Source organism: Temnothorax curvispinosus, unplaced genomic scaffold (genome assembly GCF_003070985.1).
Source record: "Temnothorax curvispinosus isolate PA1 unplaced genomic scaffold, ASM307098v1 QBEX01004977.1, whole genome shotgun sequence".
Lineage (NCBI taxonomy): Eukaryota > Metazoa > Arthropoda > Insecta > Hymenoptera > Formicidae > Temnothorax > Temnothorax curvispinosus.
In genome coordinates this window covers 2,060-23,201 of record NW_020214757.1, presented here as the reverse complement: position 1 = coordinate 23,201, position 21,142 = coordinate 2,060, and the positions used below count along the sequence as shown (strand labels likewise).

The window sequence follows — 21,142 nt, the reverse complement described above, 5'->3', positions numbered from 1 at the left end:
TTGCTGTCCCAACGGTGCAATGATGCCTTTCGGAGATTTTTCGGTGCCAAGTGGATTACCAGGAATTCTATTAGAGATTAAGAACGAATAGACAAGCTCTTTTCTCTTCGAATCGCGTATATAATGAGGCTCTAAAATGAAAAATATCTGCGCGTCTCTCGATCCGCCCTTTTCTAAAGAACACCATATCATACATTGTTAAATATCAAAGGATGAAATTTAAACTAATATCTTGAGTTAGATAACATCTTGTTATTTTTAGCAACCATGTGTGTCGAAATTTATTATTTTAATATAAAATAATATTAATTTAATTTAATTGGTTTAGTTAAATTAACATTGTTTTAATTTTAGTTAACTTAACAACATATCGAAGAGCGATCTATAGGAATGGTTATAAAAATGACTCAAATTAAGTATAATTTAACAATCCGAATTCAACAGTGTACGCCTTTCGCTTAAATGCTACACGGCAACGAAAATGCACTTTTTTGCCGGCATATATTTTTTACCATTACCAAAATTGCATTTTAATACAAAATAATATTAATTTAACTTTATTGGTTTAGTCAAATTAACATTGTTTTAGTTAAATTAATGACAAATTGAATAGGAGCAATGGCGACCTATAGGAATGGTTAGAAATGACTCAAATTGAGTACAACTTAACGGTGTACGCCTTTTGTTTAAACGCTATACGGTAACAATGCACTTCTTTTCCGCCATGTTTGTGATTGCAATTGGATTATATTGATTAATTGTGCACTCAAGACAAATCGATGCAGTTGCGTAGCGAGATGAGGTACCGTCACTTCTCTCAATGATAAATTCTGCAGTCATTCTTTTTATAACAATTCTACGATGAGCGCTTGATTAATAACCGTGATTGCTTAACGACCTCGTGATAACCATCGATTTTATCATTAGAAGACACCGCGGTGTCTCATTCACCCCGCTGTCATAATTGTCCCCATTCATCTTATGCACTCTCCTCTAATGTAACTTTCATTATCCAGCCGTCCATCGTCGATACTTGATATTGAAACGTATTTTCGTATCCCATTTTCTATTTCTCGCGTGGCACGGAGAGAGGAACCTAAAAAAAAACATATAAATGTTAGCGACGCAGCATGTTAATAAGGGCGAATAAAAAAATACAGCGGTCGTATCGGTCGAATCGATTACTCGGATATCACTGCTTTGGCGGCAACGCTTACAGCTTCCATAAGCCAACAGCTGCGCGATATTCTTTGCATTCTCGGCAAAAATTTAGCTATCGAGCCACTTCAAGCTCAAATAAACAGAGCACTCCTTCTCGGTTTCTCCGGCGCGGAGCTCGTCGATATTACATAACGTACCGGTCCATATCGCGCACTTAGCGCTACATATACGCTCGAGATGTGGACGCGTATCCGCGCTAAGAGCGAGAGTCGAATTTCGCGACGCGAAGCGGCAAGGGACCCCTGCCGATCGCACATCCGACGATTTCTTGCCGTAGATCGGCAAATCCATTCGTCTCCTACGTGTCGGGCGTCGAACGAGGAACGGAGCAAGCATCCGGTCCCGAAATAATGACGCTCTCCGGGCGAGAAAAGGATCGCCCGGGCGCGGATTATTGAATTGGCACGAGACAACGAATGGGAGCGCACACTCCCATCGGAATATTAAAATAATCTGCCATTACTTTAATAAATCTGTCCCTCCGTTTTCCGGCGCTCCGGCTTCCTCGGAGCTGCCTCCCCTCGCCCACCCCCTCTTCTCTTTTACCCGCTCACCCCATCGGCCCTCCTCGACCCGCCTTCTAGCCGGGCTCCTCTCGAGAGCGCGAGAGCACTCGAGGCAGGCAGTCGCAGATGTCACTGTACCCCTAATGAGCGCGCTATTTTTCACGAGTATTTTTATCCCGTTTATTGGCTGCCCGCTTCACAAACTGTCGGCTGGATATTAATCATACGGCTCTTACAACTCTGGTTTTATTTCCTCTAAGGATAAAGAATGGCGGAGGGGCGGCGAAGAAAATGTCGAGGGGAACGAGAGCAACTCTCGCCTCTGCTTTCTCGCTCTTGCGTACGCGCGCGCGCGAGCTGTTCCTTCATTAATGTTATTAAACCGGCTTCCACGGACGCCGTCCTCGCCCCGGTCGTGACTCCACTTCGCGACTTACGGCCGACTTTTCGCCGAATCCAGTGCATCGCGGAGGACCTCGCAGGGCTTCGTAGTCTATACACGAATCGTAAAGAATGCTGCACGCGCGAATGAATTCATATATAGGTTTCACTAATCAGAATACACAATTTGACTTACGTCACTTTCGATCATCTAAACGTCGCTCAAGGATCATTACATTTGTGAATAATTTTATTTTTTTATTACTATAGAATATACTAATAGCATAACACCTCAGTTAACTCATCTTTACGTCTTCAGAAGTTAACATTTCCTCAACGCTATCTTCGAATCTTGTTCTACCTTTTTTTCTAAAAAAAAAAAAAAATTACCAATTTTGTTAATGTATGTTACAAATTTACATTAACGATTTACATTAACATTTACATTTTTTGTTCGTTCTATTGTATCTATCTGCAGACGCTTACCTGCCAAACGCACTAATAAATTTTCTCCTTTATATGAAGAACAGCTTTCAACGTGGCGTTAGGAACAAGATCACTAACTGTTTTCTACGTAGATCTACGTAGGCTGACGTGGATTACGTGCTAAAAAGGCTACATCTTCTATTCTTATTTCTGCGTTTACAGCTGATGGAAGTATCCTCAGAGTTGTCTCATGAACATGCAATAGGAGATTACCGTTTGAAGTATCTTAAGGACATGAACAGTTTTTGTACTTTTCGTCAATGCGACTTCCGCGTATCGATACACATTACGGGGTATTTTTTTCTCACCATTCCAAACTTCGGCAAAGACATTACGTAAAACCTACAGGCGGTTAGGACGAGCGGGTTGAAGCGTCGCTTTATTATTAACAACAACGATTTCTGCTCTGAAACATCTGCATTGTACCACTCAGAGTTGTACCTGTACGAAATCGAATATCTTGTCTTAGCTTTTAAAAATTGATTTAATTAAATAGACTTAAGTGATTAATGTAATGCAGTAAGTAACATAGTGATGAAGTAAGGGAGAAATCGAATTTAACTAAAGTTTATGAAAAACCGCATGTATAATACATTAGTGCATATAATAGCTTTAGAATTATATTATAACATTTACGATATTCCTGCCTTTACAAACATATTTGATAGCGCGTTTACAACGCGTTTACAACGAATTATCCAGCGCATATTTTCATTTGCATTACAAATGTAAAACATTGCGCAAAGAGAAATAGAGAGATCGAGAAATTGTCCCTCTCTCTTTTATCTACTTTGATCTTCTCTTCCTGCTCTAAATCTACACCGTTGCCAAACAGTTCAGATATATTTACTGTTAAAAAAAAAATTAAATTACTCACACCTTCTCGCATACGCTCGAACTTAGGTCTGTGACTTTTTGTCCCATATAATTAGATACGAATAGATATATCAGTGCTACAATAGCGATACCGGTAGATCTAAAGGCGCGCTCAATATCACCGCCAATGGTTAGCATCTGAAAAAGATCCCGTTTTTGCATTTTGATACGCTCAACGTATTTCTGCTTCAACATATCACTTGAATATATACCTGCGTTAACGCGAGGCTCACCGCAAGCACTAATCCCAGCAAGTCCATTAAAAACGGTATTGTGTGATAAATTTGAATCATGTCAATGAATCTTGCAATATAAAAGAAGGTCATGTATGTTAATCGAAACTGTGAGATGAAAGAAAAAAGATGTTTAATGAACATAAAAATAAGTTTATGTTAACGTACATTTTTACAAATAGATTTTTATAATATATATTTGCCAATGTTTAATTTTACAAAATTGTTTTAATCGATAAGGGAATAATAACCAAGTTCCTTTGTATCTTTACACAACCATATACTCAATTATAATTTATAAATATGCGATAATTTCTGCGCATGTTAAGAAGCGACTAAAAAGATATTATCTATTAAAAATATATCTATTAAAAAGCGACTAAAAATATATTTAAAAAAAACAAGATCAAGTGAAAACTTAGCGTTATTTAACTCGTCATTACTTTTCGACTTTGCATGCTAGCCATATAACATTTCTTCACAGAATGCTCGGTAAGTTGGACTAAACTGATTTAACAGATATCGCATGCCTTGTATAAAAGTACAAACTGTATAATGTTGTAATGCAGCCGTATAAAAACGACCATGTTTCCGCAACTTATTTTTGACCGTGTTAAATCGCATCCCGTCGCACCTTTGACAACGCAAAATAAGCGTTCTGCACGGTACCTGCCAAAATTATTATCAATTATTCTTGCCGTACAAAGTGAATGATACTCGTCTTGCAATAAGCAAACAAAAATAATCAATTATTATTAAGAAAAATAGAGAAAATGACAAGTTAAATGTTAAATTTAAAAATTTTTAAAAACGTGAAAAGAAAAATATTGTCAATATCTTTTTTTTTTAAATAAAAAAAGAGTTATAATTATCACGTGCGAATGTACACCCAGACTTAAAAGTTAATGGACCGCCTGCGCGATGAGTCGTTTGCTCCTTCGCAAATAATTGCGAGAAACAATTTCTTACCCCAGTAATTTGCACATTCCGCAAGCATGTTGCGTGAGAGCCACAAACAGAGAGGAAGTGGTAAGAAAAATTAGTGGCATTATCAAAACAACGAGGCATGTATGGGACCGAATGAAGTAAAAATATTGTTCCTCATCGACAAAGAACTCAGCTTTAAAAGGCTGCATTCGCGGCCGGGATTCATTCATTGGCGATATAACATCGAGGATCTCCGGCATGAACATCCATATGATGTACACAATTACAACTATGTACTGCAGAACTGAAAAATTCGACAATCGTAAATTTCCTAATACAATTATCATCAGTCAGTACAATCATCTACGTAAAAAAAAAAAAAATGAAAATTTTTTAATACATCAGTGATGGCGAGACCACTGTAATATTTTGCTTCTTTAACAATAAAACTATATTTTTAAGTATAACAATATATACCCAATATAAGATTATAAATAAATATCGTGCATAAATAATGCCAATGAAAAAATCATTTAGTTTTTTTTAATACTGTTTCTATTATTACATTCTACTGCAAGCTTTCAAAAAATTTTATTTCATAAAAATATTGTAATACGTGATACGAGGAAAAAATTGGGGAGAGTTTAGGAAAAAAGTGTGGGGAAATTCAGCAATGACTCCAATTATTCTTCGAAAAGTCCACATTCATTTAATTCGATGACAGCGATTATAACAAACGCATTTTAGAAATAAAATTATGATATGAATTGTTAAGGATGTTCTGGAAGTACCGGTCTAACTAAAAGTCATGCAGGAAATATTTAAAACACTGATATTAATTCTCCAAGGATCCAAAGACAAAAAAAAATGAATATAAATAGTTACGACAGATCTAATAGAATGTAAAATAAAAGACGTAGATTTAGTGACTGTAAATAACTGTTACTACTTTTTTTTTTTTTTAGAAAATCTCGAAAAAAAATGTTTGTAAATTGTTTCAAATTTTATTGTCATACTTTCGTTTATCTACTTGTGTGTAAAATATCGTTATATTGGTAGCATTTTTTAATGTTTACGCTTTTCTCTGTAACGCCATAAGGTTACGTGTTAAAGTCACCGAAAATTCAAAAATTGATAACTTAATTTTTGTTTGAATTGTGAATTGATCTGAAATTTGACCACGAACTTTAAAAGAACATACAGAATATTAAATTTTCATCTTTGTAGCATTTTGACAAACCCTCTAGAACATCCGCGAGATATCGCGTATATAAGAGCCTCATCCGCACAAGACTTTCGTATGGTAACATATAGTGTAACGAAACGTGGGTCAACGCACAAACGTGGCGTTATACGTCAATACGTTTCTTGTGCGTTGATCTACATTATGTTACCATACGAAAGTTTTATGCGGAGGCTCTAACTCGTCGAAAATAATGCGTACGATGAATAATATATCCGCTGCTGATAATAAAGAGACAGCACGATTGATCTCACACACAGAAATACAATGTCGATGTTACAGATAGAAATGCGCATCTTTTTCCTTGGATAAAACGAAGTTTAATGTTTTTCTTACGCAAGTAATAAAACGTCAATAATCTCGTAGTTTTGGCATGCTCGCGCATAATTTTCATTTCATAACGTGTTTTTTGCAATCTCCAGTCGTTCCACATATGTTCAAATAGATCCCTAAGCTAAAAATAAATAAAATAATGAGCTATTAATAATCAATAAATCACAACTTATAAAATAACAATAGCAAGACCTTTGAGATTGAGTGATTATATTTATTTATTAGACTATCAATCAGTGTGTTTTAACGTGATCATGTAATAATCGGATTTAAGTCCCACAAGATTTACGAACGATATATCGTTTATTTTCACTTTGTCATAAATATTTCGTTGTTTGTAAAAATTTTAGCTTTGAGCTTTAAAAATAATGACTGACGAGAATTAGGCATAATTAGGATTAGGCTAATTACAATTTTGAATACGATACATACTGTAAAAATAATAAAATTTGTGAAAGCGATTTTTTATGTAAATAACACTTTTTTTTAATTTGTGTAAAATTTATTAAAAATGTAATTATCGACCGAGCTTACTTTGTCTACATGTCTGACACGTGCATATACGTGGCTCAAGCTACCAAATGTAGGTATAAGTGCTGGTATCACATCGACTATGAAGTCCACGGTGATGTCAGACGTAAAAATACTCGATAGCTGGAAACATATTATTGACCCTTGATAAGAGTAAAAAGATATAAACATTCTCTAGAAGATATTATGAAGTCATCAAGAGACGTTTTAAAATTTTGAAGATATTTTATATAGAGATATCAAAAAGATATCTGCATGACACTTTTGAGATATATTTGTTTTAAGATATCTTCGAGATATTTTATTTAGAATCTCGCTTTTAAAAGTATATAATTTTAATTAAGACATTTTAAGTAGTACATATATATAAAATACATGTATATAAACTTTTAGATGTTTTTTTCCCTTCGGAAAGTCTCGTGAACATATTTCGGTGAAATCTTAAAAATGATTTTAAGAACATAATGTTTTTGGGACATCTTTTAGATATCTAGAATTATTATCGAAAAATAATTATCGGGCCATGAATTTCTCATATAGAAAAGGTCATAACTTCGATAAAACTAGTACATATATATATTTAATGAAATATTACAATGGCTTCCAATCATCTAATTCGTAAAATTCTGACATTTAATTGAAAGAAAAAAAATTTCTATGTTACTTAATATTAAAAAGAAAATTATTTCTAATGCCGTGATTACCTGAAAAAATGTAGACGACAGCAATACGATAGTGATAACAGCCCTCACTAAACGAGCGCTCCATTTGCTTTGATAGGGCCATAGTCCGATAAGCTTCAGGATAAATCGGTTTAATTTGTAATATTCTGCGGGATGTTCCATTTGCTTCGAAAGTTGCCAACAGACTGACCGTAAAGGCAAGAATTCATCGATTATTATTATTTCATTGCTATAGTCATCTCATCTTTTCTTCTTAAGGTCCACTCGGTTTTTTTTTTACCTATTATTCCATTATCTTTATTACCGGTTGAATTACATCGAAGAAAAATGCATGCGTTTAGTGCGGAGGCGCGAATTTTTCAGAGGCATCGAGGGGATCGATTGACACCGCGCGTACAATGTTCGGTTAATAACGTGGGAAACATCCGGTGGTTTGCGAACAGAAATTGTTTTCAGGCAGTTTTCCACCAACCGTGTTAGTTTTTCTCACACGCGCGACTATTCCGCTGCGACATCGCGATTATTTTGCGATTATTCAAAAACGGAGGGAGAGACCGAGATAAGTGGAGGAATACCAAGGTAAAACACAATATTCGAACCGCATTGTGCACATTACATAACGACGACCAAATCGTTAAGATACATTTATCTTGTACTTGTAGAACATATCTATATAAGAAGAAATTTTTAATTTTAATGGCAGGCACACTTTTTAAATATTTTATTGCAAGTGCTTCAGAGAAGGAATTTTTGGTCACACTATAGGTAAATATACAGAAGTAGACAGATATTTATTATTATTGTTATTATTGTACATATATTTATCTCTAGATAAGATATAAGAAATTGAATTTTCTCGCACAAGAAAAATTAACTTTAAAATTATCAGTAAATCTCGCACTGAAATAAGAGTCATTAAAAGAATTGTAACACTGTCTTAAATACCTAAATCTCCAAAGAATATTCTGGTATTTTTAAAGTATTTACACATGCTTTGTGAATTGCTTTACTTTATTTATTATATTACATTAATTCTGCGTATTTACTTACTTGTGAACCGCATCAAGAGATTCTTGTTTCTACAAAGAAGACTTTTCTATCCTACTTCTACGCTTACAACTTGACAGAAACAATTTTAGAATTGTCTGATGCACATGCCATAGGAGATCACCGTTTGAAGTATCTTCGAGAGATATATATATATATTTTTATTTGCCGTTTGTTATGACTCGCGCCGAATACGCGTACTTCTTTCTTACCATTCCGAAATTTTGTAAAGACATCACGTAAAATTTACAGGCGGTTAAGATGAGCGGATGATAGCGTCGCATCATTATCATTAACAATGCCTTCTGTTCTGAAACAACTGCGTTGTACCATGTAGATTTGAATCTGCAAAGCCAATATTTCCTTTTTATTTTGTAAACAATCAGTTCAGAAATTCTAAATATATAAAGAAAATTCAATAAAAGTTATTCGCCAGTGATGAAATAATTCGGTATAGTTAAACGGCCTGACTGGCAAGTAACTAAAATAACTTGAAAAGGACCCAAAATAGTGGTCGAAACGTCGTTGTGTTATGCTTAATAAAACTTGCCAGTCAGGCCGTTTAACTATACCGAATTATAAAGAAAATCTAATATATATATATAATATATCTCTCTCTCTTTAATAATAAATAAACATTGTTAATATAGTAAATTATGGTAATGTATTAATGTTTTTTTCTCTTTTAAAATCATGAGAGAGTTATATCATGTTTTTTTCTTTATTATAATATTCTATCTGTAATATCTCGTATCTTTCTCTTTACATATATATAATACGTAAACATCTAATATCTAAGTAGTACTTTTATCGTATAACATATATTTTTTAGTAAAAGAACGCTGCGCAAATAAGTTTAGAGAAATTGTCTCATTCTTCCAATAAATTTTATTTCAATGTTTCTCTCTTCTTGTCTTAAGGGGGGATCTCGTGCATAACACGCTAAAAAGTAAGGTAACTTTTGAAATTTTTTTTTGAAGAATTAATGCAACGGATCTTTTTCAAACTTTTAGAGTAGGTATTTTATTATATATTTTAAAAGATAAAAAAAATTTTTTTGTTAAAAAATAACAGTTGTGTTAAAAACTATGGAGGTTACGAGGCCGTGGTCTCGTTGCCGGAGTTGTAAATCGGCGGGCGTTATAGCGTCTGTTGCACTCGCCTGAAACAAAAACAAAAAAAATTTTCTTATTCTCTATAAAATTACGTCGTCGATAAACCTAAAAAAGAAGGTAAAAGTGAAAAATTAAGGAAACGGCGGGACTTAAAAAAAAAGTTGCAATTTTGACAAAAAAATTTCGCTTTTTTTAAGTCTTGCCGTTTCCTTAATTTTTCACTTTTACCTTCTTTTTTAGGTTCATCGACGACGTAATTTTATAGAGAATAAGAAAATTTTTTAAATTTTTGTTTCAGGCGAGTAACAGGCGCTATAACGCCCACCGATTTACAACTCCGGCAACGAGGCCGCGGCCTCGTAACCTCCATAGTTCCTAACACAATTGTTATTTTTTAACAAAAAAATTTTTTTTATCTCTTGAAATGTATAATAAAATACTCTAAAAGTTGAAAAAGATCCGTCGCATTGATTCTTCAGTAGAAAATTCCAAATGTTACCTTACTTTTTAGCGTGTTCACGAGACGCCCCCTTAAGTAGACAAGAGGTTTGCATTGTTAGGTTTTATTATCATTTCGAATATTACAAGTGCAAGATATACTCTTAAATATATTATCTATTGAAAAAAAACCTATATACTCACATTTTATCACATATACTCGAGCTCACATCCGTGATTCTTTGCCCCATATAACAAACCATAAATAAATAACACAGTGATGTAGTGGAGACACCAAAAGATCTGATAGCTAGTTCGAAACTGGAAATAGTTAATACCTGAAAGACTTCGTTTTAACGCTTCGACAACACTTGGAAACGCTCGAAACATTTCCGCAATCAACATACCTGGATTAACGTAAGACTCATCAAAACTATTATTGCCATGAGATCTATTAGAAACGGTACTGTGTGACAAGCTTCGACTATGTCAACGAATCTTATAAGGTGAAAAAAGTTATACGTGTTAAGGTAACGAGGCAAAGAATATTTTTTGCATGTAAAAAAAATTAATATTTATGTTAATGTACATTTATAATTGGGAATGCGACAATGCTCAAGTTTGAAGTTATAAGATTATTTTTCTTAATACAGAAATAATAAAATTGATATTTTTATGTGTATTCAAAACAATCTAAATATAAATCTATGGATTTATACTTATAAAGACGCGATAACATAAATATCTATGAAAGCCTTATATATATTCAAATTTATCTGTTTATTTTATCTGATTTAATGTTAATAAATAGATCTCTGTTGGTTGAAATCGCATGAGAGTGACGCGTGAAAGCGACACTGTTTAGTAACCATCAGTATTGCTACTTTTCAATTTTCCTTGCAAAGCACAACGTTAATCTGCTTCGTTTCGCATATTACTCGTGAAAAATAAAATTAATGCTGACACATTAAATATTGCATTAAATAAAAATGTATTAAATAAAAATACGAACTGTATAATGTTGTAATGCTGCCGTACAAAAACGGCCATGTTCCCGTAACTTATTTGTGACTTTTCAATTAAACCACCTGTCGCCTCGTCTCTGACAACGCAAAATAAGCGTTCCGCACGATACCTGTCGAAATGATTGCCAACGTTACTCTTATCGTAATAGACTTTCAGTCGAATGATATTCGTCTTGCAATGAGCGGAAGAAAAGATAAAAACGACTGTTTGTTGGCGTGAAAAATATAGAAAAGAAATAACAAAATACTAAAAAATTTCAAAGTCGTGAGAAGAAAATTTAAATTCTAAATAAAAGAAGAGATGTATCTGTCGCACACACTCGAGAATTGATAGACCAGTTGAGAGTTAATAGACGCTCCATTTTCAAGTAATCTAGGAATCAGGGTTGGGAAGTAACGCATTACCGTTACTATTATAGTTACTTTTTGTTGGAAAGATGCTTTGTGCGAGTAAAGCACTCGCGCCCTTCTAGAGGGCACCGCGTGACGCAGCAACGCGGGCGCGCATGCCGTACAAAGTGAGAAGCGACAGACGATAGTCCGAGCGCATCGCGTGCACACGTGTCTTATATTATATACGGTGTCTTATATTGTGTCGAGAATAAAGAGTTATAGTAACATCATATAAAAGTGTCGTTCGTTAGCAATCACCACCACCATCTCGATCCCTGCGGAGAGCATAATATTCCAACACTTTTTTCCAGTAACGATTTGCTAACGGTATTATTTTTTTCGGTAGTAACTGTGACGGTAACGCTGTTACATTTTTTGGGTAATGATATAACGAATCGAACAGTTACTTTAATCGTTACTTTAGGCCGGCTCTACAAGATCTATTAAACATCAGATAGGAAGAAAGTCCCCTAATGAGAGAGAGAGAGCGAGAGAGGGAGAGGGGAGAGGGGGAAAGAGAGAGAAAGAAAGAGAGAGAGAGAGAGAGAGAGAGCGATAAAGTATATACCGATGTCAAAATGTCAAAATGTTCAATGACCAAATATAAAAAAACTCTTTATTAAATACACTATAATTTTCAAGTTATTCTTCGGTAGAGCGCTTATTCAGCGTTGGAAGTTCCGTATTAATACTAATTTTGGAAAATACCTCGTTATCGTTACCATTAGTAAAAAAGTAACGAAACGTTACTGTTTTTGTTACTTCATTTAATTTAAACAAAAGACTGAATTTAACAAGTCCTACGGTAAGTCTATTTAAAGGTATAAAGTTAGTCCGTAAATCGCAATTCATGAGAAAAATTTGAAAATTTTACTATCCCCAGATTCCGTAAAGCGTATATGCGCGCATTTTCTAATAGTAAACGTTACGTATGCTATAGATAAATGCGCGCATATGCGCTTTACGGAACCCAGGGTATATGTTAATAAATGTGGTATCTGCACGTCTGCGTCTGTTGTACAAATTAAAAGTAATTGACCGTCCCGAACGCGAGATAATCGCTATCAAAAATTGCATTTTTTACATGTGTTTAGAAGGGCATTGCATGCACAAAGCATACGAAAATTTCATATTTTGAATTTTAATAATTAGAACGAATCTTATGAAAGTGATGAGAACGGATATATACAGTAGGACACTTTAGGAAGACTAGTAAAAAAAAAACGAAATTATTGACCGTTTAGATTTAGAAATACAATAATAAATAGACCCCAATTTTTGCAATTATTTGACGTAAAGAAGCGAGTGGAGGAAAAAAAATGAAAGAATAGTCTTTTGTTTGGTTTGTGAGGGACAGAACTATCCAAAAGTTTTCAGCTTGTAACCGCAAATAGTCAGATGTTTTTACTAGAGTTCCTATAATAAGAGTTAAGCCAATGTGGTGACAATTTTTGATTGGTACCGCCATATGTTTCAGCCAAGTTAGTGAAAGTGAGACAAGCTATAAATGGGAGTGAGACAAAGCTACCATGGTCGCCATATCCTTCAGCTAAGAAATTAGTGGGAGTGAGACAAAGCTATAGGTAACGGTGTCCTAACTCTTATTATAGGAACTCTAATATTTACGTCGATTTAAAGTATAAAATTTTGGATCGCATTGTCACGGACTAATTACCTTAAAGATAAGTTAAAGATAAAAAGTTGCGATTTTAATGATTTTTTGTTAAACAAACATACTCGCGCGCGCGAGTTTGTTTATATTTAACAAAAAATCATTAAAATCGCAACTTTTATCTTTAACTTATCTTTAACAAATAGACGTACCGTTGGACTGGTTAAATTCAGTCTTTTGTTTAAATTAAATGAAGTGACAAAAACAATAACGTTTTGTTATTTTTTTTAAATATTAACATGCCTTTTTTTAGAAAGGAACGGTAACAATAACAAGTTATTTTCCAAAATTAGTAACGATAACGGGAACGAGTTATTTTTTTTAAATCGGTAACAAGTAACGGTAACACTAGTTACTTAAAAAAAAATAACTTTCCCAACCCTGTCTAGGAGTCATCTGCTTTTTCGCAAATAGTAGTAAATTGTACGAGGAGTAATTTCTTACCCCAGCAACTCGCACATTCCGCAAACGTGTTGCGTGAGAGTCATAAAATAAGTGGAAGAGGCGATATAAATTACAGGTAACATTAAAAGCACAAGACTTATGTGAATCCGAATAAGGTGAAAGTATCGCTCCTCATCGATAAAAAATTCAGCATTAAAGGGTCGCACCCGAGGGCGAGAATCGTTCATAGGCGACACAGTGTCAAGAATATCAGGTATAAACATCCATATGTTGTATCCCCCTATGTTCACATATGTCAGGACTGAAAAATTCGATAATAATCAAAAATTTATTTTTAGCAACAGAAGTATCTATATGTGTGCATGTGTATAAAAGAAATAAAGTTGAATGCAAGGACATGACAGGCGTATTAATCTTTTGGTCAGCAAAAGTATTGTATGGTTGACGTTGCTTCGAATTTTTCAGAAGACATATTTACAAAAGCTGCATGATTAAAGCAATGAAAAATAATGAAAATATGTTCAAAGTAAGATTTAATTTTTACTATGTATATATAAACATTATTTTTGGTATTATATTTAAACTCTGATGGTTTTAAAGGCTCGATTTAATTAGACTGTCTTAATATAAAAATTAAATTCTAGTAAGTAAACTCTAGAAGTCTCTTTCTTTCTCTGATGTCCATTCAATGTTGATTAACTTCAATCTCATTTTACAACTTTTCTTAAAACTAGAAAAAGATAAAAATGTAAGTTAAACCGTGATTAAAATTACATAGGTAGGATTTAGGTAAAAATGGATATTAATGTCTCAAAACATGAAAAATTAATATATTATTGAAAATAAAATAATGATTCAGAAAAAATAGGGAATAAAATAATTTAGCATCGAATCAAATGAATTATGCTTAGAAAATTTCACATTTAATTTAATAACAGCAATTATAATAAATGCTTTTGAAGGTGAAATTGTGATGTGAATAGCTAGAAGAAAAATCACATGTTGCACATTGAAAGTCATGTGTACGATAAATTATGTGTGATAAGTTATATGTTTGATGCTTATAATGAAAAACATAATTGTCGCAATCTTATACACAGAAATACAGCCTCGACCTCGCAGGCAGAAACGTCTGTCTTTTTCTTCTGTAGACCAAGCGAGGTTTAATGTTTTTCTTACTCAGGTAATAGAGTGTGAATAATCTTGAGGTCTCGGCATGCTCGTGCATAATCTTGATCTCATCGTGTGACTTTTGCAACGCCCAGTCTTTCGACATACGCTCGAGTAATTCTCTAAACTAAAAGAAAGTATAGAATGATTAATAATTATGTATTTCAAAATAGTAAAAAAGAATCGTAAAACATTTATATATTAAGCCGCATTAATAACAATTGTAACATGTAATTTTAATTCTAAAAAATTTACGAAACTATTGTTGTATATTTTAGCTATAATGATATAACTTTCTCTTGTCACGTTAACTTCGCTTTACTTTTATCTTTTACTACTCATAATAATAATCCATGGTGATGCATGATAAAGACAGATTATGACAATTAGTATCTTAATTAACGAGGGATCTTAATTAGGTTAAATAACGTCCCAGTTAGACAGAATGAAATTTGTATGTAATGTAGTAAATTTATGTCGATTACTAAAAATGAGTGGCGGCCAAGGTTTTTATATATTAGAGACAAAAGATACATTTTATTAAATTTAAGTTATGAGAAATACAAATCCTTAGAAAATCTACGAAGCTTACTTTGTCGATGTGATTGATACGCATATACAAGTTGGTCAGGCTGCCCATTATAAGTAGAAGCGACGGTATCCCATCCACTATAAAGTCCACAGTGACTTCAGATGTAAAAATGCTCGAAATCTGGAATGATGTTGTCAACTCTTAATAAAGGCGAAGAAATAACTTTATCGAAAAATTATTATCCGAGATACTAAAGATCGATTAAATTTTACGCATGCCTTCATTATAGTTTCGATAAAACAGTGATGTATTAGATTTCTCAGTTTATATTCTATTTTTATTTTTCTAACAGCGTGAGAATGTTATTTCCAATCCTCTAGTTAAAAAAATATGAATAAAAAAAAAACTGTTTTCTAAAACCGGTAGTACCTGAAAAAATATAGATGATAGCATGACGACCGTGTAAGCGGCTCTTATTAAGAGAGCGTTCCGCTTGCTTTGATAAGGACATAGTCCGCTAATCGATAGAAGAAGTCGGTTCAATTTGTAGTAATGTTCTCCGGGATGTTCCATTTGCTTTGAAAGTCTCGAGCAGACTGACCGTAGAGGCAAAAGCTCCTCGATTATTTCATTTCATAAATATCTTTATTTTTTTTCTTAAAGTCTACTAGATCTTTTTTCATTTATTATTTCTTTATCTTTATTATGAGTTGAATTACTTCGCAGAAAAATGCACGCGTTTAGCGTGGAAGCGCGAATTTTTCAGAGGCGTCGAGGGGATCGATCGGCAGCGCGCGTACAATGTTCAGATAATTGAGTGGGAAACATCCGGTGGTTCGCCAACAAAAATTGTCTTCAGGCAGTTTTCCATCTATCTATCGTGTTAATTTTTCTCGCACGCGCGGTTATTACGCTGCGACATCGCGAATATTTTTCGATTATTCAGAGGCAAAGGGAGCGAACGATGAGTAAAAGAAGTCTAAGGTAAAATTACAATATTCGCGTCCCTTTTATACAGTGCATAACAAATAAACGACGACCAAATCGTTGAGATACATATTATTCTTATAGAACATATTTGAGAAATATTTTTTAATTTTAACGGCATTTTAATTTTACGACTTTTAAAATATTTCATTACAAGTATTTTAAAAGAAGAATTTCTGGGCATGCTACAGGTATGTAGATATACAGAAGTAGATATTTAGTATTGATATACAGATATTTATTTCTAGATAAAATATAATAAATTAACATTTTGTGCGTAAGTCAAATAAATTTTAAAATCATCCGTCAGCTAATCTCTCACTAAAAAATAAAAGTTATTAAAAAAAATTGTAACACTGTCCTAAATATTCCAAAGTATATTCTGTTCTTTTCAAAGTATTCACATATGCTTTGTGAGTTGTTTTACTTTTTTTATTACATCACGCGTTTATTCTGCGAATTTACTTACCTATAACACCAAAAGATTCCTGTGTTTACAAAGAATTTTCGATATGATCGTAAGAAGAAGATTAGTGCATGTGTAACATTCCCGCGAATGTTTTCTGCGCTACTTCTACAATTACAATTTGACAGAAACACTTTCAGAATTGTCTCATGAACATGCAATAGGAGATCGTTGTCTGAAGTATCTTTGAAAGATACATGTATTCTTTATTCGTCGTTTGTTATGATTCGCGCTGAATACGCGTACTTCTTTCTTACCATTCCGAAATTCTGCAAAGACATCACGTAAAATTTACAGCCGGTCAAGATGAGCGGACGATAGCGTCGCATCATTATTATTAACAATGCCTTCTGCTTTGGAACAACTGTATTGTTCCATGCACAATTGAATCTGTAGAGGTAAAGTTTTTTTTTTTAATTTGGAAACAATCAAGTTTGGGAATTATATAAAGTAAAGTAAATGATATGTGTAATATTTCTCTCTTTCTCTCTCTCTCTCTCTCTCTCTCTTTCTCTCTCTCTCTCTCTCTCTCTCTCTCTCTCTCTTTCTCTCTCTTTCTCTCGCACATATATATTTTAAATATATTATTAAAGTAATATTATACTCACATTTTCTCACATATACTTGAACTCGAATCCCTGATTCTTTGTCCCATATAACAAGACATGAACATATAACATAGACCTACAATGGAAACACTGATAGATCTAAAAGCTCGTTCGAAATTGGAGAAAGTTAACATCTGAAAGACTTTGTTTTAACGGTTCGACAATACTTGGCGACGTTCGACATTTCCACAATGAGCATACCTGGATTAGTGTCAGACTCATCATAATTATATGTCCTATGAGATCTATTAGAAACTGTATTGTGTTACAAGTCTCGATAATATCAACGAATCTTGTAAGATAAAAAATGTCATATGTATTAAAGTAATAAGGCGAAGAATATTTTTTGCATGTAAAGTAATTAATATGTGTGTTAACGTATATTTATAATTGGGAATACGGCGGTGGTCAGTTTTGTAATAATAAGATTATTTTTGTCGATAGAGAAATAATAAAATTTAAGTAAAATTCAAACAAAGGGCTTGCGAACTAGCTAGATGTTTGTGCTACCATAATATATTTCGAACAATAAAAATAATAACAAACATTTCGGCCATTCTTCAGTGTACACACAATGACATCGTTAAATATAAAACCGAAATAGTCGTTATATGTTAATTGAAATTAAAAATTAAAATTACAAAACCCCCTTACATTCGCATAATTAATAAAATATCCATTACTAATAAAATTTATTTATCAAATATTTATATATATTTAGATTGATATGTATTTAGATTGATCTGTATGTATATTTAATTATATTATTTGATTTAATGCTAACAATTTATCCTTATTTTATATTGTATTTATATTTTTTTAGTTTAATTCTTATAATCCATTCATTTTGAAATTGTATCAGAGTGAAAGAGACACTGTTTAGTTACCATCATTGTTACTTTTCAATTTTCCTTGCAAAGCACAACGTTAATCTGCTTTATTACCCATATTCCTCGTGAAAAATAAAATTAATGCTGACTCGTTACATATATCATATTTTAAATGAAAATATAGTAAATAAAAATACGAACTTTATAATGTTGCAATGCTGCCGTACAAAAATGGCTATATTTCCGTAACTTATTTGTGACTTTTGATTTAAATCACATGCCACCTCGTTTTTGACAACGCAAAATAAGCGTTCCGCGCGATACCTGCCGAAATTATTGCCAATGTTACTCTTATCATATACAATTGACTTCCACTCGAATGATATTCATCTTGCAATGAGCGAAAGAGAAGACGAAACGACTCTTTATCATTCGCGTGAAAAATGTCGAAAAGAAATAACAAAATAATAAAAATTTTCAATGACATAAGAAAGAAAAATTATTTTTTCTAAATAAAAAACGAGATGCATCTCTCGCGCAAACTCGAAAATTGAGAGACTATTTGAGAGTTAATAGACGCTCCGCTTTCAAGTGATCTAAGAGTCTTCTCTTTTGTATATAAGTATAGTGGTAAATTGCGCGAGAAGTAAATTTCTTACCCCAACAACTCGCACATTCCACAAACGTGTTGCGCGTGAGTCTGAAAAAGACCGGTACAACTGATATAAATTGTAGTTGTGACGAGAAGCACGACGCTTATCTGGGTCCGAACGTGGTAAGAGTACCGCTCATCATCTATAAAGAATTGAATATTAATAGGTTGCCTCTGCGGGCGAGATTCGTTCATAGGCGATATAATGTCGAGAACTTCCGATGAGAACATCCATATAATGTATATCCCTACAAATATGTACGCCGCACCTGAAAAATTCAGTAATTGTAAAATTACTGATATAATTTTTAGCAAGAGCTATGCGCGCGCGCGCGCACGCGCGTTGTGTGTGTGTGTGTGTGTGTGTCAGTCTTATACACAGAAATACGGTCTCGATCTCGCAGGCAGAAAGAACCTGTCTTTTTCGTCTATAAACAAAGCTATATTTAGCGTTTCTCTTACTCAGGCAACAGAGTGTGAACAATCTTGCAGTTTCAGCATGCTCGTGCATAATCTTGGCTTCATCGTGTGTCTTTTGCAACGCCCAGTCTCTCGACATACGCTCGAATAATTCTCTAAACTAAAAGAAAGTAGAGCGATAAATAAATGATCGTGTATTTCAAAATAGTAAAAAAATCGATAGACATCTATACGTTATTAAGTCTCATTGATCCGTTAACATAATTGTAATAGGTAATTCTAATTTCAAAAGATTTACGAAAGTAATGTTGCATATTTTGGCTGTGATATAATTTTTCTCTTGTCACGTTTACTTCGTTTTACTTTTATCTCTTATTGCTCATCAAATTATCTATGGCGATGAGCAATAAGGAAGGTAATTGCAAGTCAGTGTCTTAATTGGCGAGGGATTAAGCTAAATAACGTTCCAGAGAGTAAAACAGAGTGAAATGTAGGTATATATTTACAATAGTAATTTTGGTTATTTCTATAATAAAAATGAGTTATCTATCTATCTAAAAACGAGTGACAGCTTAGGTTTTTATGTATTAGAGAAAAATGATACATTCTATTAAGGGGTCATGCCTAGTTTGGAGGTGAAATTTTCGGGGATTTTTATAAGAAAGTTTAATTTATTTTTTTTTACAACAAAAAGTTGATATTAAAAGTACATATATTGAACAACATTCAGAATTTTTTCTATTGAAAATTATTGTAAATTAAGGAAGCTATGGCCACTTTAAGGAAACCTGAGGTGTCGTGCGGTATACACGATAACTCCGAGCCAAATCATCTGAAATCAAAAAACCAAAAAGATTCTGTTAGTATATGAATATATCTTCTTCGTGAACAAAGGATTTTTTTTAAAAATAATTTTTGACAAAATGGCGGTTTTAAGGAAAAGCGCAATTTTTCGGGCTCTTAATTTTTCGTTTTTCTTTAATAAAAAAAAATTTTTTATTAAAAAAAAACCCTTTGTTCACGAAGAAGATATATTCATATACTAACAGATTCTTACTGGTTTTTTTATTTCAGATAATTTGGCTTGGAGTTATCGTGTACACCGCATGACACCTCAGGTTTCCTTAAAGTGACCGTAACTTCCTTAATTTACAATATTTTTCAACGAAAAAAATTCTGAATGTTGTTCAATATATGTACTTTTGATATCAACTTTTTGTTGTAAAAAAAAATAAATTAAACTTTCTTATAAAAATCCCCGAAAATTTCACCTTTCAACTAGGCATGACTCCTTAAATTTAAGTTATGAGAAACACAAATTGTTAGAAAATCTATGCAGCTTACTTTGTCCACGTGTATGATACGCGTGTACAAGTTGGTCAGGGCAATCAATACAATTAGAAACGCCGGTATCCAATCCACCATATAGTCCACAGTGATGTCAGATGTAATAAATATGCTATTAATCTAGTAAGATGTTATTAACTCTTAATAAGAACGAAGAAATAATTTCATCAAGAAACAGTTATCCGAGACACGTTCGACTAAATTTCTCTCGTGAAGAGCGTTCGTTATAATTTCAATAAAACTGTAATATTTGATTTCTGAGTTTATATTCTATTTTTTTTCCTAATACCGTGAGAACGTTATTTCCAATCCTCTAGTTCGAAAAATATCTAACATTAAATTGAAAAAAATACTATTTTCTAAAACTGCAAGTACCAGCAAAACTATAGTTATTAACATGGTGACCGTTAAAACAGCTCTTATTAAACGAGCTCTCCATTTGCTTTGATAAGGACATAGTCCGGTAACCGACAGAAGAAATCGATTCACTTTGTAATAATGCTCCTCGGGATGTTCCATTTGCTTCGAAAGTTGTCAACAGACTGACCGTAGAAGCAACAGTTCTCGATTATTATTTCTTACTGCTATAATCTCGAATTTTTTCCGTTAGGTCCG

The 21,142-nt window shown here is 33.2% G+C and overlaps 3 protein-coding genes across 4 annotated transcripts; all 3 read right to left on the bottom strand.

Moving 5' to 3' along the window:
- Positions 1–625: 625 nt before the first annotated feature.
- On the bottom strand, positions 626–7,564 carry LOC112454306 (odorant receptor 22c-like). Its single transcript, XM_025015603.1, has 8 exons — positions 7,442–7,564; positions 4,673–4,934; positions 4,253–4,372; positions 3,683–3,773; positions 3,472–3,608; positions 2,903–3,035; positions 2,595–2,819; positions 626–2,477 (listed from the first exon to the last, which is right to left on the bottom strand). Exons 1-7 carry the CDS (start codon positions 7,521–7,523, stop codon positions 2,772–2,774), a joined length of 873 nt encoding a protein of 290 aa, XP_024871371.1. The 5' UTR covers positions 7,524–7,564; the 3' UTR covers positions 626–2,477; positions 2,595–2,771.
- Positions 7,565–8,413: 849 nt separating this feature from the next.
- LOC112454308 (odorant receptor 22b-like) lies at positions 8,414–15,810 on the bottom strand. 2 transcript variants are annotated; one of them, XM_025015605.1, is made up of 9 exons: positions 15,647–15,810; positions 15,278–15,397; positions 14,695–14,812; positions 13,555–13,816; positions 11,033–11,155; positions 10,428–10,518; positions 10,225–10,358; positions 8,680–8,812; positions 8,414–8,603 (listed from the first exon to the last, which is right to left on the bottom strand). In XM_025015605.1, the coding sequence occupies exons 1-9, from the start codon at positions 15,788–15,790 to the stop codon at positions 8,556–8,558; spliced, it is 1,173 nt and encodes a 390-aa protein (XP_024871373.1). In that variant the 5' UTR covers positions 15,791–15,810; the 3' UTR covers positions 8,414–8,555. The 2 variants fall into 2 exon arrangements, with proteins under 2 accessions (XP_024871373.1, XP_024871374.1); XM_025015606.1 differs by lacking the exon at positions 8,414–8,603 and having other exon boundaries at positions 8,734–8,812; positions 10,225–10,341.
- Positions 15,811–16,519: 709 nt separating this feature from the next.
- Positions 16,520–21,055, bottom strand: LOC112454307. The gene is made up of 9 exons (XM_025015604.1): positions 20,903–21,055; positions 20,525–20,647; positions 19,223–19,340; positions 18,768–19,029; positions 18,310–18,432; positions 17,480–17,570; positions 17,279–17,412; positions 16,928–17,060; positions 16,520–16,854 (listed from the first exon to the last, which is right to left on the bottom strand). Exons 1-9 carry the CDS (start codon positions 21,044–21,046, stop codon positions 16,807–16,809), a joined length of 1,176 nt encoding a protein of 391 aa, XP_024871372.1. The 5' UTR covers positions 21,047–21,055; the 3' UTR covers positions 16,520–16,806.
- Positions 21,056–21,142: the final 87 nt, after the last annotated feature.